Source organism: Astyanax mexicanus, chromosome 1, assembly GCF_023375975.1.
Source record: "Astyanax mexicanus isolate ESR-SI-001 chromosome 1, AstMex3_surface, whole genome shotgun sequence".
Taxonomy (NCBI): Eukaryota; Metazoa; Chordata; class Actinopteri; order Characiformes; family Acestrorhamphidae; genus Astyanax; species Astyanax mexicanus.
The window spans coordinates 8423172-8441479 of record NC_064408.1 but is presented as its reverse complement, the minus strand read 5'-3'; the positions used below and the strand labels follow the sequence as shown (position 1 = coordinate 8441479).

At 37.3% G+C, this 18308-nt stretch overlaps 1 protein-coding gene across 1 annotated transcript in view; it reads right to left on the bottom strand.

The window, feature by feature from the left end:
• dnm1a (dynamin 1a) overlaps window positions 1-18308 on the bottom strand; it is a 145065-nt gene that overhangs the window by 50163 nt on the left and 76594 nt on the right. The window contains exon 15 of the mRNA XM_049486370.1: window positions 17240-17353. Within this exon, the coding sequence (XP_049342327.1) occupies window positions 17240-17353 (114 nt within the window). The remainder of the gene's footprint in view (window positions 1-17239; window positions 17354-18308) is intronic.

The window sequence follows — 18308 nt, the reverse complement described above, 5'->3', positions numbered from 1 at the left end:
ATGACCATGTGAAAAAACGTTTTCTTGAGAGTTCTGAAAATTTATTAAAATTAAAAAACTAAGAAATTAAATTTACGGAAGTATTCACAGCCTTCGCCATGAAGCTCAAAATTGAGCTAAGGTGCATCCTGTTTCCACTGATCATCCTTGAGATGTTTCTACAGCTTAAATGGAGTCCACCTGTGGTAAATCCAGTTCCTTGGACATGATTTGGAAAGGCACACACCTGTCTATATAAGGTCCCACAGTTGACTGCATGTCAGAGTGCAAACATGCCCAAGCATGAAGTCAAAGGAATTGTCTGTAGACCAAATTGTCTCAAGGCACAAATCTGGGGAAGGATACAGAAACATTTCTGCTGCTTTGAAGATCCCAATGAGCACAGTGGCCTCCATCATTCGTAAATGGAAGAAGTTTGGAACCACCAGGACTCTTCCTAGAGTTGGACGGCCATCTAAATTGAGCAATCGGGGGAGAAGGGCCTTGGTCAGGGAGGTGACCAAGAACACGATGGTCACTCTGTCAGAGCTCCAGCGTTCCTCCGTGGAGAGAGGAGAACCTTGCAGAAGGACAACCATCTCTGCAGCAATCCACCAATCAGGCCTGTATGGCAGAGTGGCCAGGCCAAAGCCACTCCTTAGTAAAATGCACAAGGCAGCCCGTCTGGAATTTGCCATAAGGCACCTGAAGGACTCTCAGACCATGAGAAACAAAATTCTCTGGTCTGATGAGACAAAGATTGAAATCTTTGGTGTGAATGCCAGGCGTCATGTTTGGAGGAAACCAGGCACTGCTCATCACGAGGCCAATACCATCCCTACAGTCAAGCAACCTGCTCCAGAGCACTCTTGTCCTCAGACTGGGACGACGGTTCATTTTTTAGCAGGACAACGATCAGAAACAAACAGACAAGATCTCAAAGGAGTGGCTTCAGGACCCCTCTGTGAATGTCCTGAAGTGGCCCAGTCAGAACCCAGACTTGAATCCCATTGAACATCTCTGAAGAGATCTGAAAATGGCTGTGCACAGACGTCTCCCATCCAACCTGGTGGAGCTTCAGAGGTACTGCAAAGAAGAATGGGCAAAACTGCCTAAAGAGACGTGTGCCAAGCTTGTGGCATCATATTCAAAAAGACTTGAGGCTGTAGTTGCTGCCAAAGGTGGTTCTACAAAGTATTAAGCAAAGGCTGTGAATACTTATGTAAATATGATTTCTTTGTTTTTTAATTGTAATAAAGTTTCAAAACTCTCAAGAAAACCTTTTCACATGGTAATAATGGGGTATTTTGTGTAGAATTTTGAGGAAAGAGATCAATTTAATACAACTTGGAATAAGGCTGTAACGTAAAAAAATGTGGAAAAGATACACCTTAAATTCAGTGTTTTTTCATTAATTTGAAATGAAAATGTGTTAAACAAAAAATATTTTAGATTCTTCTAAGTAGCACCTTTTTCTTAGATGACTTTAGTTTTGAACATCTTGACTGTATTTTCTCAGCCAGCTTTATGAGGTAGAGCCATTTGGAATTTCAGGCTTTCAGTTAACAGCTGTGCTGAACTCATCAAGAGTTAATTACTTGAATTTCTTGTCTCTTAATAAAGTGTTTGAGAGCATCAGCTGTAAAGTAGTGAAGAGGTAGAGTTACAGGTATACAGTGAATAATAGCTCTATTTGAGTAATGTTCTAATCCAGATTATGAGAAGCAAGAACTACCTTAAATAATGAAATAAAAAAGTACCACTTTAAAATAAGACTTCCTTTATAAAAGATTTACAAATGGTTTATAAATTAGATCATTAGGTATTATTGATTAAGTTGTAAATGCCTTAAAAACCATTGATAGGCAGTTAAAACACATCAACAGTGACAACTTAGTCATTTAATTTATGGTAAATAGTTAAACATATTTACAAATATATTAATATGACAAGTTTAATGCTGATTGATGGAAAACTCAGTATCTAGAAAGATCTGAGGTTTGACAGTGTAAATGAGTGTGGAATCATTATTTTGCTAATTGGCAGCTCACTGTTGCCATTTCTATTTATGTGTTATATTAACTGCTTATGAATGGGTTTTAAAGTATTTGCAACCTAATTAATAACCATTAATAAACTCATTTATAAACCATTCATAAACCCTTTATAAAAGTAGTCTTATTTTAAAGTGTTACCAAAAAAAAATACTTTAAAAAGAAATATAGGTCAGTCAATCTGAAAAGAAGAATTTTAAGAACTTTGAAAGTATCCTTAAGTACACTCACCACAAAGACCATAAAAAATGTTAAGATGATGAAACTGGCTCTCATCAGGAGTTACCAGCCTCAGAAACCGCTAAAAGTTAACAGCTCCCCAGATAAGAGCGCCTAAACGCTTCTTCACAGAGTATTTTTGTATTGTTTAACACGTATAGGTTACTACATGTTTACTTAATTGTTCCTTCATCAAGTCTGGATGGGTTTTATATATGTGTACATTATTATTATTATTATTATGTGTAATAGTGTATTCCACACATGTAACACATTTATAAACGTTCCTTATATTGAATAGTAATATTGAACATTCCCCCACAAAAAAGAGTGTACCAGCCTACCCCTCCTTCTTCTTCTCCCCTCACCTTCCTCCCTAAACCCCCCTTTCCCTAACAATTACACAACGTGTGCTGCAAATTAATGCGCTCCACTTCCTGTTGACCTTTGACCCGCCACTTCCTGCTGCTGCCTCCCCAAAAAGCAGGAGTGGAGGAAAGAAAAGCCAGACAGAGGAGGGCAAGACGGATGGACAGACGTGCGGGCGGACGAGAGAGGGGGGTGGTTAGAAGGGGGTGGTTAGTTTTTTTTTATTTAAGTTAGCTCCGCCTCCTCTCTCTCCTCCATCTCCTTCGCTCCCTCTCTCTCCCTCTCTTCTTCACTCTCTCTCACTGGGAAAGTTAACAGCGCTCTGCCACGTCAAGCCTGCGAGTAGCCGCCGTGCCACCCGGTAGGACAGATGCGTCCAGCAGCGCCCGGGGCCGAACACGTCTACGAAATTACTACGATAAGCGGTGGTGGACCTCGGTTTGGTATCTTTAGGTTCAGGGGTCTTCTGGAGAGGGTCTGGAGAGGGCAGTGCTGACCGGTATGGCCTGGCTGTCTGCTGTCTACTCAAGAGACCCACGAGGAGGGGATGGGTGAAGCCTGAGGAGAAACATCTGTGCTGAGAAGACTCTACCAGAAGCTTCAGGATGGATGGGGTAGAGTATTGCTTGTGTTTTAAGTGCTAAGATCTGGGTTTTAAAGTTGAGGATTGCCTCAACCTTAACCTTTCTTAGAGTTTTGGGAAGAAAATCCAGTATATTTTAGTCAATTTTGATCAATTTCCATTTTTTTACTGATTAAATCAATCCTACATCCACTCTACACTGTTTAAAGTAAACGTTAATGGAGAAATATTCTTCAAAAAAACGTTTCTTTAAGGTTCCTACGAGTTTAACATACTTTTTAACAGTGTACCACTGATCTTAGGCCTTAAGCACACTCTTCTAGCAGTGGTCAAACAATATAATAAGTCTTTAATATCCAATTTTAATCGAATATTAGTTGTTTTCTCAAATTATCTGTTGCTAATCTGTCTGTATTTAATGTTTTAGTTTAAAAAAACTATAACAAATCAAAGCAAAAAGACAAATGATCTTTCTAATGCTCTGCATTCTAATTCTTCCTACAGAGCCACGGTAAAGAGAGGTGAAGAGGCAGCGTTGGGACACATCGCTGGGTAAGTAATAAAAGTAATGGATTTCCCAGAGACGACGACTCAAGACACGAAGACTCTGTCTGACCTGGACTAGGCAGGAAAAAAAAAAAAAAAAACATTCACTATGTTAAGTCAGTAGACTCTGGATTCTGACTCTGTTCTGGAATTATTGATCAAAATTTGATATTCTCATGCATTACATGGTTATATAGTTTGATATTTGGTTGTTTAGAGCATTAGATATAGGTAGGTGGGCTTGAGGAAGGGGTCAGCGAGGGCATCAAGTCTTTAAGTTCACTGTACGTCTGCTAGAAGTGTGTTTTAGCGCAGTAAAATATCCTCGTATTTTCTAAAAGCGGCAAAATGCCACAATTACTTGATTTAAATCTATGCAATTTCCCTTTAAACTATATATAAAAAAGTTTTAAATGGACAATCGAGCTTAAAATCAAGCTTTAACTATTAAAAAATGACCTAAACGAATATAACCCACAGTTATACAATGGAAATGATATGGAAATTTTAGCCGTACACATTAGTTTAGGTACTTTCAGCAGTGCGCTGTAAAATTTGGGGGGTTTCTGTGTGAAACCTGAGACTTTATGGAATGTGTTCTGCTCTACAGGAGGCAGGAAGTGGCACTGAAACTGCCAATCACAAGCCATCATTTCTCTCCAATCACTGGCAAACCTTGCCGCTATTGGTCAGATTTGGGTGAGTGTGCTAACGTCTCTACACTAACCGCGAGCAGTGGGCGACAGTCTGTGCTTAATTTGGAACAAACAGAAATAAGGTATAAATACTTGTGAGTGTATATGTAAATAGAGAATCTAAAATAATACATTTCAATAATACATTTCAGTATCTTACTATCAAAACGACATAACTTTTATCATAGTAATTATATTAACTATATTCATTTATAGTAGTTGCTGGATAACTCTAACTTTAAATTTAATTATTTAGTATTTAACTGTATTTTAGTATTTAAGTCATACCCAACACATTTGTGCATTTAATAAAAAAAAACAACACAAGGTATGCAAATTTAGTGTGATGTATTTTATGTATTTATGTAAAATAAAAAAACGTAAAAAAACGTAGTACTCACTCATAGAATTTATAAATTTATAAATTTACAAATATAGTAGTATTTACAGTTTCCTACATTTACAATACATTTACTACAGTCACTTTAAAAAAATCTAAAGTCTATAGTTCGTAAAAGTTTTTGTATAATTTATAGAATTTTCACAGTACTTCATGGTGGCTACTCAATAATTTAGTTAAAAATTATTGAGTTAAAACTGAAAGATTAATGATATTTTCTTAGTGATTCATAGTGGATACACAATAATCTATATTTATTGTGTTCTATATAATTCATTATTTACAGTAAAAGTAACAGTGATTATTCAATAGTTATGAGTGGTTGCACAATTGTTAATTGCTAATTCATATTATTAAATTATGTTAAATAATATTTCAAACAGTTTATAGTTAATAATAGTTTAAGCAGAATTTAGAATTTCAGTATTAGCCAGTATTAAAATTATACTAAAATTCTCTAGAATTATGAAATTAACTTAATTGCCCCACATACAAGCCATAGTAGTATAGGTCCATATTAATTTGTGCATGTGAATGAGTGTGTGTGTGTGTGTGTATGAGTGTGTGTGTGTGTGTGTTGCTGCAGTGAGGGGAGTGGACAGTGGCCTGTCCCGCCTACCCAGTGTTCAGACTACCTGTTCAGGAAGTAGCGGTTGTACAGTAGTCTGCACATTGGTTAGGCTGGGTGGGCAAGCTCAAGAGACGTCCCCCCTTAAACCCACCATCACTATCATCATCACCATCACCATCATCATCATCATCACCATCACCACAACCCCGTCACTGACCCGGTCAGCAGCTTACGCGGATGAGCACTGTGGGCCACTGTGAACTGTGCTGTGTGTTTGTAAACTGATGGACATGATATGTGTTTAAAAGCTGTGTAAAAACTCCTCAATAAACTATAAAAATGTTCCAGAAAAAAACAAGCTTGTTCTTTTTCATTTTTTATTTCACAAGTGTCCACACCTCACACCATACTAATTACTTTATTTATATTTATATATATATTGTTGACTTTCACTTTATTCACAGTTCTAACCGAACACCGTTAATTAACAAAGAGGATTTACTGTATGTTCATGTGACACATTTTACTCTACGCTTTTATGTAATAAAGGGAATTACGGGTGATTCAGAAGTAGAAACAACTATAAATCTCCATAAACAGCTCATATTTAGATGAGATATAAAAATCAAACCTGAACCAAGCAGTATAAAAAGTAATAATATGATCATATAATATAGGAACATTACTCATCAGTATATTTAATTTTTTTAAGGGTTGATAAGTTGATAACAAAAGCAGAATAAAACAACCAGTAAAATTAGCATTTAAAAAGGTGTTAAAAAAGGGCAATGATATTTATAAGGGCTGCACTATGATACTAAAGTGATATTTTTAATGTAGTCAAACAGAGCAGAAGGACAAAAAAACGTTCTTAACTTTGAAAGAAAGTCAATGCAAAGTAATTTTGGAGCATTTCTATTGGTCCATTCATCATAAAATTTAAGCAACTACCAGACTAACTTCATATCAAATAGTGAAAAACATAAAAATGAAGATACAAGGTTTTTGCATGAGGGCAATATATATTTTTTCCTTTGCACGACCATAATGATTTATATAGGATTTAGTGTGGAATCTCAATTCATAATATTTAGTCACAGTAATAGTTTAAATTACCCAAAGGCTGGGGAGCATTGTCTATCAGCAAAAACACAAAGAAATAGAAACCGAAACAAAGATAGAAAGAAAGATATATATAGACAGAGAGAGAGAAAGAGAGAGAGATAAAGAGATGGAGGATAAGAAAGAGGAGTGTTAGATGTGTGGGTCGTGTAGACTTGAGTTTCACACACTTCTAAACCACAGGCATACATGGTTCCACTTAAACGTCTGCACTGCATTACAACATCCTCTCACACCACAAACAGCACACATACCATACAACCCCGTCTCACACACACACACACACACTCAGAGATTCAGGGTTACACGTTATTTTAAGCCCCAATGTAGGTTTCCTATACTTGTGTGTGTGTGTGTGCCTGTGCTCTAAAGGGAGACCCAGCATCTCCTACAAAGCCAAAAAATCTGAAACCAGTTATTACAGACCTTCCAGTCTGTGCAACGAGAAAATACATATCTACACTGTCACACACACACACACACACATACACTCACACACACAATTACACACACCCTGTATCTTCAGAATTACCGGAGAATAAAAAAAATCCTTTTCACCTTTAATGGAGGTCATTTTGGAGCATTTCTACATGTTGTAATAAGTTAAAGACGTTCCAACCAAATATTACAGTGTGTGACCATTTTTTGTCCAGACTACTGTGCAGTGTATAAGTTATCATAGCTTATAAGCTTATGATGGTCATTATAAGGTATTATGTATGCAACATAATGTATTATAAATACGTTCATGGTGCATTATGAAAACAGGATTCTGTTTAAAATCCAATCAACAGTTTTCACAAATATCATTATATGATGGCGATTACCCCCCCCCCAAAAAATCAGACAACTATTTTGGAGCACTTTTATTGGTCCACTGGACAGGGTGTAAAAAACCACTGCTAGATTCATGTTAAGTTAATACATGAAAAAAACAGAAAATGTTGCTCCTTCTTTTTTTAATCAAAGAAGATTTCGCCAGCTAAAAAATAATAATTCATGTACAGTATTTAGTCAAATCAGATACGTTTTTCAAAAATTTAAAAAGAAAAATATTTTTAACAAATGTTTGCATTACTTAAACACCTTTATTTTTAAGATTATTCTGTAGAAAATAGGTGTGATATTTTAAGAAAAAAAAGCATATTTACTAGTTTAATACTATTTGTTTTATATGTTTTACAGAATAAAAGCTCCTACATACACAACATTACACAGTGCTGCTGTAAATCTGCTCATACTGAGGGATTTTCTACTGGATATCAGTGGAAAATGCACTTTTCCACAGTTTAGAGCCACTTATACCAGATCCCTGCCAAACACTGAGCTAATGTAACTCAAAGAGAGAGAGAGAGAGAGTGCGAGAGAGAGAGAGAGAATGGACGAGAGACCTAACAACAAACAGGAGATGCTGGACTGGTCTCGGTTTAGGGCTTTGATTGTGCTGCTGGTGGTGACTGCTTTACATCTGCTGATGAGGACAAGCCAAACTCAATAAAGATGCCTACAGCTCCTTAAACACACACACACACACACACACGCTTTTCCCCCCATTTGTCCTTGTGTGGTAGCCGTGGTAGGGTATGCACATGTCTCGTATTTCACTCCTTAAGCACTGTGTGTGCAGGCCATGTGTGTGTTTGTTTCTGTAAGGGTGTGTGATTGAGTATACCTGTGTGTATATGTGTGTGTATGTGTGTGTGTGTGTGGTTAATAGGGGGGTCAGTGAGAGTGGAACGGTGGGATCGGGGGGGATTGCGCTGGCTCGTGTGCTTGGCTTTCCTTCATTCATGTCTGCTGAGTTTTTTGCGAGGCTTTGGGGATCGCTGGCTTCACCTGATTCAAAGAGCCGGACTCACTAATATAAAACAGACCACAGACCCAACCCCCCCAACACAGCCCCCCCAAACCCTACACTACACTCCCACCATCCCCCCAAAACCACAGACCCCCACATACCCCACCACTACCACCACATCACCAAACACCCTGCCAGAACACGCAGAGCACCACAGAGAAAAGAGGAGAAGAATGAATATAAGAGGGAAGATGAGAAAATAAGAGAGGGATGAATGCTAGATGATTAAAGAGAAGAGGTGAAAAAAGAGATGTATAAACAAAAAAGAATGAGAGAAGAAAAAAGAACAGATATGAAAATAGACATAAAGAGAAAATAAAAGATGAGAAGAGAACAGAAAAAAGAGGAAACAAAAAGAAAAAGACAAGAAAAGAAGAAAGATGAAAATTAAAGGATAAAGAAGGAGAAAAGAAGAGAAGAGTTGAGAAGTGAAGTGAAAAGAAGTGAAAAGCTAAGAATAGATGAAAAAATAATAATAAAGATGACATGATATGAGAAGAGAAGAGATAAAAAGAGAAGAGATCAGATGAGATGAAAAAAGATAAAAGGAAAGGAGTCTGGAAGAGAGGATAAAAGAAAGGAAGAGATCAGGTAATAAAATAAAGAAAAAGAAAAGAGATAAGATAAGATAAGAAAATAAGAAAAGAGAAGAGATGGGAAGAGAGGAGATAAGAAAGAAAGAGATCGGGTAATAAGATAAGACAATAGAAGAAAAAAGATAAGATGAGAAAAGAAGAAAAGAGATATAAAAAAGGGAGAGATCAGGTGATAAGTTGATAAAAAGGAAAAGAGATAAGATATGATAAGAACAGAGAAGATTAGGGAAGAGAAGAGATAAGAAAGGAAGAGATCAGGTGATAAGTTTATGAAAAAAGAAAAGATAAGATATTGTAAGATGAGAAAAGACGAAAAGAGAAGAGATGGAAAGAGAGGAGATAAGAAAGGAAGAGATCAGGTGATAAGATGATAAAAAAGAAAAGAGATCAGATAAGATGAGGAAAGAAGAGAAGTGAAAAGATGAGAAGAGAGGAGATCAGGTGATAATAGGATAAAAAAGAAAAGAGATAAGATACTGCAGGATGAGAAAAGAAGAAAAAAGAAGAGATGGGAGAGAGGAGATTAAAAAAAGGAAGAGATAAGTTGATAAAATGATAAAAAAGATAAGATAAGATGGGAAGAAAAGGGGAGATTAGAAGAGAAGTGAGGAGGTTAGATGTGATGTGAAGAGATGATATGAGCTGATATTTCTGATGTGTGTTTGTGTGGGATTGGTGGGATTAATAAAGCTGATGTTAGGTAATGAAGAGGACAGCTGACTCCAGGTTGAGGTGAGGGCCAGTAGGGTGTGGTCAGTGAGTCCTGTGTGTGTCCTGGTTCTGATTTTTAATGAGAGGATCCAGTTTCCTCACTGCTGCTGCTGCTGCTGTGTCCTGTAGCTCTGCAGCTGATGCAGGGTTTTATTAACCCCCTGCAGGCGTCCTGTACAGTACTGTACTGTTTTCTCTTCCTTGTCCCTTTCTCTTTTCTTTTAGTCTCATATCTTCTAGCCTTTTATCTTCTCTAGTCTTCACATCTCTTCTAGCCTGTTCTCTTTTTTTGTATCTCTTCTTATCTTTTATTTTCTCATGTCTCCTCATCTCATGTCATCTCTCCTAAACTCATCTCTTCTTCTGTTCTCATCTTATCTCTTTTCATATCTTCCTTTCTCGTCTTCTTTTCTCAGCTTTTATTTTCTCATCTCTCCTCATCTCTTCTTTTCTCAGCTTTTATTTTCTCATCTCTCTTCATCTCTTCTTTTCTCGTCTTCTTTTCTTAGCTTTTATTTTCTCATCTCTCCTCATCTCTTCTTTTCTCAGCTTTTATTTTCTCATTTCTCTTCATCTCTTCTTTTCTCGTCTTCTTTTCTTAGATTTTATTTTCTCATCTCTCCTCATCTCTTCTTTTCTCAGCTTTTATTTTCTCATTTCTCTTCATCTCTTCTTTTCTCGTCTTATTTTCTTAGATTTTATTTTCTCATCTCTCCTCATCTCTTCTTTTCTCAGCTTTTATTATCTCATTTCTCTTCATCTCTTCTTTTCTCCTCTTCTTTTCTTAGATTTTATTTTCTCATTTCTCTTCATCTCTTCTTTTCTCAGCTTTTATTATCTCATTTCTCTCCACCTCTTCTTTTCTCGTCTTCTTTTCTTAGATTTTATTTTCTCATTTCTCTTCATCTCTTCTTTTCTCAGCTTTTATTATCTCATTTCTCTTCATCTCTTCTTTTCTCGTCTTCTTTTCTTAGCTTTTATTTTCTCATCTCTTTCTACCTCTAGTCTTTTTTTTCATTCTCTTCTCTTGTTTTCCCTGCTCCTATTTTCTCTTCTCATTTAAGCCCTTCTTAGCTCATCTTTTCTCATCTCTTCTTATCTGTTCTCTTATCTTTTAGTCTCTTCGTTTTCCTTCTCTTCTCTTCTTTTCGCTTCTCTTCTCATGTTTTCCCTGCTCTTATATTCTCTTCTCATTTTAGATCTTCTTAGCTCATGTTTTCTCATCTCTTCTTATCTGTTCTCTTATCTTATAGTCTCTTCTTGTTCCTTCTCTTCTCTTCTGATGTTTTTCCTGCTCTTATTTTCTCTTTTCATTTCAGTTCTTCTTAGTTCATCTTTTCTCATCTCCTCTTATCTGTTCTCATATTTTAGTATCTTATTTTTCCCTCTCTTCTCTACAGTTTTCTTCTCTTCTCATGCTTTTCCTGCTCTTATTTTCTCTTCTTATTTCAGCTCTTCTTAGCTTCTTAGCTTCTTATTTGTTCTCTTATCTTTTAGTCTCTTCGTTTTCCTTCTCTTCTCTTCTTTTCGCTTATCTTCTCATGTTTTCCCTGCTCTTATTTTCTCTTCTCATTGTAGCTCTTCTTAGTTCATGTTTTCTCATCTCTTCTTATCTGTTCTCTTGTCTTTTAGTCTCTTTTTTTCGTTCTCTTTTCGTTCTCTTCTCTTCTCATGTTTTCCCTGCTCTTATTTTCTGTTCTTATTTAGCTCTTCTTAGCTCTTATTTTCTTGTCTCTCCTTTACTCCTTTCTTTTTTTAAATGTGAATTGGTTTTAAAGATTATTTGATGTAATCAGGCAGAGTGTTATCGTAGCAGCTCTACTCAGTGCTAAAGAAAACAGTGGTGGGCTGAACTCAGACAGGTCAAATCAGAAACCCCAGAGAGAAAAATGAATGAAGTGCTGTGTGTGTGTGTGTGTGTGTGTAAGTGATGTGGTCTGGGTTATTGTTTATTATTTAGACAGAGAGGGATGGGGTCAGTAAATGGCCTCAGCGTGGGCTCTGACCTCGGCCACCCCTGTGCCACCCAAACAAAGCAAACACACATAGGCGGCCTGAGTGTGTGTGTGTGTGTGTGTGTTTAAAAAAGAAACACAGACTGTGCAGGAGGTAGAGGTGTGCCAAAAAATCGATTCACATAAGAATCTTGATTCTCATTTACTACGATTCAGAATCGATTTAAAATGTCCCAAAATCGATTCTGAGGGGCGGGTTTTAGACTGATTTTGGGCTGGGTATTTTTGTTGGACCTGGCAACCCTGGGGATAGCGCTTGTCCCTTCAAACGGAGATCTTCCAGACACACACAGAGCGTAGGTGTTTGAGAATCACCGGTAAGATGGCAGAACAAGCACTATATTACCTTAGATTAACGTGTAGTTTCAATGTTTTATGGCAGAATGCTTCATAACAAGCATAAAAAAGATCGCTAGTAGTTAGTTTCAGTAACTGTTAGCTAGCTAACTAGCTAACTTTCCAGTTCCACCTTAAATAACGCTACAGGTGGCAGCGGGCTGCAGCATTTAAGGCGGAACGGAAAAATACAATAAGCTAATCAGAGCTAATTTCAGCTCCTCATCACAGAGGAATTAAGGAATGGACAATATGAATTAATTTCTCCACCTCCTGCCCCCTTTCTGAAGAAATACAACGGCCTAAAATTAACTAGTTAATCAGCAGCTGCTCCTGAACTTTAGCGCTCCACTGCTATCATCACATCAGCCCAGCAGCGTCACCTACACACCACCGCTAGTAGCCTGGTAATAAAGCAGTGTTATTTATTATTTATTTATTGTTCATTAACGTCATTGTGATATCCCAGTGATTCCTCTGTCACTGAAGACCCACATTCCTGCACATTTTATTGTTTTTGTAACACATTACCTGCTCCAGGACCAGTGTATATTATGGAGGGTTTTTTTTCAATAAGATTCATAAGCCAGAAGCAGAAATTTTTATAATTCAAATCGTTTTGAATCAAAAATCGATTTTGAATCGAATCGTGGCCCCCAAAATCGGAATCGAATCGAATCGTGAGATAGTAAACGATTCCCACCCCTAGCAGGAGGAGACAGTGGTTTCGACAGTCACACACACAACCACACACATATAATCAAATAAATAAACATAGAGAAAGAGAGAGAAAATAAATATTTTAATCAGATATGACCAGATATGACCAATGATATTGTGAAAAAAAACTCAGTGGTGAGTCCTGCTTTTGTCACGGTGTGTCATGGTGTGTGATGCAATTTAATACCATCCCAGATCACCCTTTGTCTTCATAACAATTAAAATGTGTGGGATGCTATTGGATGTGCTGTCAACACTCTCAACCATACCTACCACACAATCTACTGCAGGAACTGTGTGAAAATATTGGAGCAGAACTCCATTAGGAACCTCTACAACCAGTCAAATGCACATCCCGCAGTTTGATTTAGGTCGTGTTGGTTTGTCTTCGGTGAGGGCAAAACAATGTGTGGTTAACTTTGGCTGTAACATGAAATAAACCAATCAGTGAGTCAGTTGTCATTCCCTTTAATAGTCAGGTGAGCTCTGACTTTGGCGTATTCGTATCTTAACAGCGTGGCACTTTTGTGCGTCTCAGCAGAGACAGATACTGAGCTGCTCGTTCACACTGTGAAGATACACCAGCAGCTCATTTAAGAGAACAGTAGTGTTATTTTATTCTTTATTCTGTTTATTGTTGAGTCAGTGGAGCAGCTGTATTTCCTTTCGCCAAAATAGAAACATGCTAGAAATTTACCTGAACACACTTCACTTCCAGACCACCACGCCCATTAATATGTAGATTTATTCCTAAACCCTGACTCTATTCTAACGGCACGGGGGCAAGGTGTGAAAATAGACTGTTGATGGGGTGTAAGATAGCAATGAGCATCACGATGCGCTTTACACAGGGAGTACGATAGAGTCCTAAAAATGTAATCATGTTTAATCATTTATTTTTCCTGGTAACTTTTATTTTATTTCCAAGTAGCATTGCAATCTGACACTATATATATATATATATATATATATATATATATATATATATATATATATATATTGAGAGAGAGGAATAAAGATGTACATATGTGTATATATATATATGTGTGTGTGTGTATATATATATATATATATGAGTGAGAGATTAAAGAGAATTATAGCATATCTCTCTCTCTCTCTCTCTCTATGTCCTCCACATGCTCCTCGTTAAGACCACCCTAACCAGCTAACTAGAGACACCCCAAGCCTCTGAGCTACACACACACCCACACACACCCACACACACCCACACGTACACACATTAACCCCTCCTTTTTTCCCTTTGAAAGCGAGGGTCTTTATGAGAAGCAGCCCCCCGGTCTGGGGGGAACAGGCGCCGCTGACAGCTCCACGCTCTGGTATGCACATGTGTGTGCCAGCTTTGGTGTGTTTCACACACTACACACACTACAAATGGGCGGGCTAGTCGTAAATGAACACACCACCTTCTGACCACACCGTCGGCTGCACTGCACCGCACCAGGACAACCTGACCCGGGGTAAAATTTACACTTGACTTAAACGTGTCTTAAAATTTCCTGAGAAATCTACAGATTCTCCTTCACTTTTATAAAAGCATAAAACTATATTTATTCATGATAAGTGTGTTTAAACCTGGCTCAGATCCCAATAATTGTAATAAAATTAACATTTTGAACCTCCCCTTTATCTCCAAAAAACTATCCAAAAAATATCCTGCTTATGGCTGCTGATTCTGGCTTTTTATCAATTCTCATTCTTCTCTATTTTAACGCAGCATTTGACACTATCTCTCACACTATCCTTCTTACAGTTTTTCTGGATTGTTTACACACAATTTCTGGTACTTGAGACACAATGACCACAACATCTAACTTACGCACCAACCCCTTAAACCAGGGGTGTCCAAACTTTTTTTGTTGGGGGCCAAAAGGAGAAATTTATTTGAAGACTCTGTAATAAGGCAAATAATAAAATATACCACTTTAAATAATACTTTTTTCCTGATTGTAAATGAAATCATTTACACACCATTTTACTTGACTTACTATCTTTATCTTTGACAGTGTTGTGTAAACTAAGATTTTTCAAATTGATGTTTAATTTCATGATGTCTCTTAATATAAAACTCCTTAATTAAGGCAACTTTTAGACTCTTTGGCCCGTTTTTCTGCGCTAGAAATACGCACCCTCTCTGCTTTTAGATTCTTTTGTTTTCACAAGGAACACACTGTTATTCAAAATGGTGTGTGTGTCAGTCCTGACATTGTCTGCCTGCCTGCCATGAACTCTAATACACACACTTAAGACTGCAACTCCCAACATGCACCTGCAACAAACTTTCCGCTGATCACGTGTCGCTACGGTGTTCAAACTCGCCAAGTTTCTGATTACCCACACCTGGTCCTGCTAGTATATATATACCCCTTGTTTTCAGTAGCCCCTCACCCAGTACTAAATCTTGTTCCTAGAACTTCTATCTCGCGTTTCTTATTGTGTTTGCTCTTTTGTTACCGGACTGTTTTTGTATTTTTCCACTACTCTCTTGCCTTGCCCTTGTATGATTTGTTTTTTATCGTTGCCGACACTTTATTTTGTTATTAGAGTTCTCTTTTTTGCCTAGCCCTTCTGCCATTTTGATTCCGACCCTGCTTGTATCTGACCACCTCTGTAAGTCTAAATCCTTTTTAATAAACTGTGTTTGGTATGACTGTGTGTGTGTGTGCGTATACGCTTGTATATTTATATCTGAGTACTGGTCTTGTTGGTTCTGGATCAAATACTCAAAAACACATTAAAATAACAGTTAAAGGAGCTGTATAATCCTGAAAGTGCAGCAAACTTTAACATGCTGGTTTTGGGTGAGAACACCGCCGTTCCTCAGACATCCCGCTGTTCCTGAGAGGAACCTCGTCCAGTGAGCTTCATTTGTTAGAAAACTTACAGCGGTGGAAAGAATTCCACAGAAAAGAGCGAGGGGGGTGTTGGGTGGCTTTAGGAACAGCAAAGTCAGCAGAAAAAAGCTGAAGCAGAATGACTTAAAAATGTCTGATTGAGATCATTTCTATTTCGGAAAATCAATATCAACGATTCCACATAAAAGGGCTGCCATTAAAACGCCACGCACTGATGAGTGTGTAATGCTTGTGTTGGCACCAGTGTGTGTGTGTGTGTGTGGAGCACGGCGGGTCGTTCGGGCTGGTTTTCCACTGTAAATCAATAACGTTGATTTGAGTCTTGGACAGTGGACAGTAACGATGCGGTCGAGAGTCTGAGACCTCCGATGTGAAAAACCATCAATCATTTACAGTTCTGACACGTCGGATCTCACGCCGCAAAACTCCAAATTAGCTGCATTAATGTGTCTGCCTGTGTTGGTGAATTAAATCCAGTATGAATCTGTGGTGTGTGTAGTTTTTATAGTTTAACAGTAATAACTGTGAAGTGAATTAAATCCAGTATGAATCTGTAGTGTGTGTAGTTTTTAAATATTGTGAAGTTAATTAAATCCAGTATGAATATGTAGTGTGTGTAGTTTTTAAATATTGTGAAGTTAATTAAATCCAGTATGAATCTGTAGTGTGTGCAGTTTTATATAGTTAAATGATAATAACTGTGAAGTGAATTAAATCCAGTATGAATCTGTATTGTGTGTAGTTTTATAGTTCAACAGTAATAACTGTAAAGTGAATTAAATCTAGTATGAATCTGTAGTGTGTGTAGTTTTTAAATATTGTGAAGTGAATTAAATCCAGTATGAATCTGTAGTGTGTGTATTTTTTATATTTCAACAGTAATAACTGTAAAGTGAATTAAATCCAGTATGAATCTGTAGTGTGTGTAGATTTTATAGTTCAACAGTAATTATGGTGAAGTGGATTAAATCCAGTATGAATCTGTAGTGTGTGTAGATTTTATAGTTCAACAGTAATTACGGTGAAGTGGATTAAATCCAGTATGAATCTGTAGTGTGTGTAGATTTTATAGTTCAACAGTAATTACGGTGAAGTGAATTAAATCCAGTATGAATCTGTAGTGTGCACAGTTTTATAGTTCAACAGTAATAACTGTAAAGTGAATTAAATCCAGTATGAATCTGTAGTATGTGTGGGTTTTTACAGTCTGACAATAATAACTGTGAAGTGAATTAAATCCAGTATGAATGTGAAGAGTAATTAATGTGGGCCAATTATAATCCAGAATGAATTTACAATGTGCGGATTCCCATATGATTTCTACTTTCTAACTGTTGGATGTTTTTATGCAGTGTGTATTATTTAAAGTCTCTAAGCAATGCCTGTGAAGTGTTTGTTCCAATCCAGTATGTATCTGCAGTGGATTTTGCTGTGTTGCTATTATTAACAGTAATAAATGTGGAGGAAATGTAATCCAGCAGGAATCTGCAGTGTGTTCTTGTTTTCCAGTAGGTACAGTATGGAAAGATCCAGTATGAATTGGCAGCGAGTGTTGTTTTTTTACACTATGACAGTAATGATAACGTGCTCACCTCATCATCCTTGTACCAGGACAGGGATTCGGCCGTCAGCACAAACCAGTACTCCTTAGCTCCGCCCTTCATGATGCCGATGTTGTTGATGGTCAGCCAGCCCTTCCTGATGACCTGAAGAAGACAAGATAAACACACGTAATCACATGCATGCACATTAATTTGCATTCCCGTCTCAGAGAGGTGGCATTTGCTCCTGTACAGGGCAATCAAAAAATGTCCTATCAAAGCATAATAATGCATAATTTCAATTACATTTCTTTTCACATTTCTTTTATTGTTGTTGTAATGAAAACCACAAAAAAATCAGTGTCTCAGAAAATTACAATATTATTGAGACCAATTGGAACTTTTGGCAGTGTGGGGACTGTGCCAAGTCCTGCTGGAAAATAAAATCTCCATCTCATTAAAAGTCAGCAGAGTGAAGCATGGAGTGCTGTAAGTGTTTTGTGAGAAAACAAAACTGCACTGACTTTAGACTTGATAATAAAACACAGTGGATCAATACCAGCAGATGACATGTCTCTCCAAACCATCACTGATTGGTGGAAACTTCACACTAGACCTCGAGCAGTTTGGACTGTGTGTCTCTCCACTCTTCCTCCAGACTCTGATCCCTTGATTTACAAATGAAATGTAAAATTTACTGATGATCAGTGATGGTTTGGAAAAATCTTACAGCACTTCATGCTTCCCTCTGCTGACAGCTTTTATGGAGATGTGGATTTTATTTTCCAGCAGGACTTGGCACACTGCCCACACTGCCAAATGTACCAATTAGTCTTATATAATATTCTAATTTTCTAAGACTCTCATTCTTTGGGTTTTCATTGGCTATAAGCCATAACCATTAAAAATAAAAGAAATAAACACTTAAAATAGATCACTCTGTGTGTAATACATATATATAGTATAATAGTGTCACATTTTGAACTGAATTACTGAAATAAAGTAACTTTTTATTGATATTAAAATTTTGTATATATATTTATGCATGCAGTAAGCGCCTTGTCAAGGACTTCTAGCAGTACTTAGTCCTGCCTCCAGTGGACTGGGAGAGTTGAGTAAA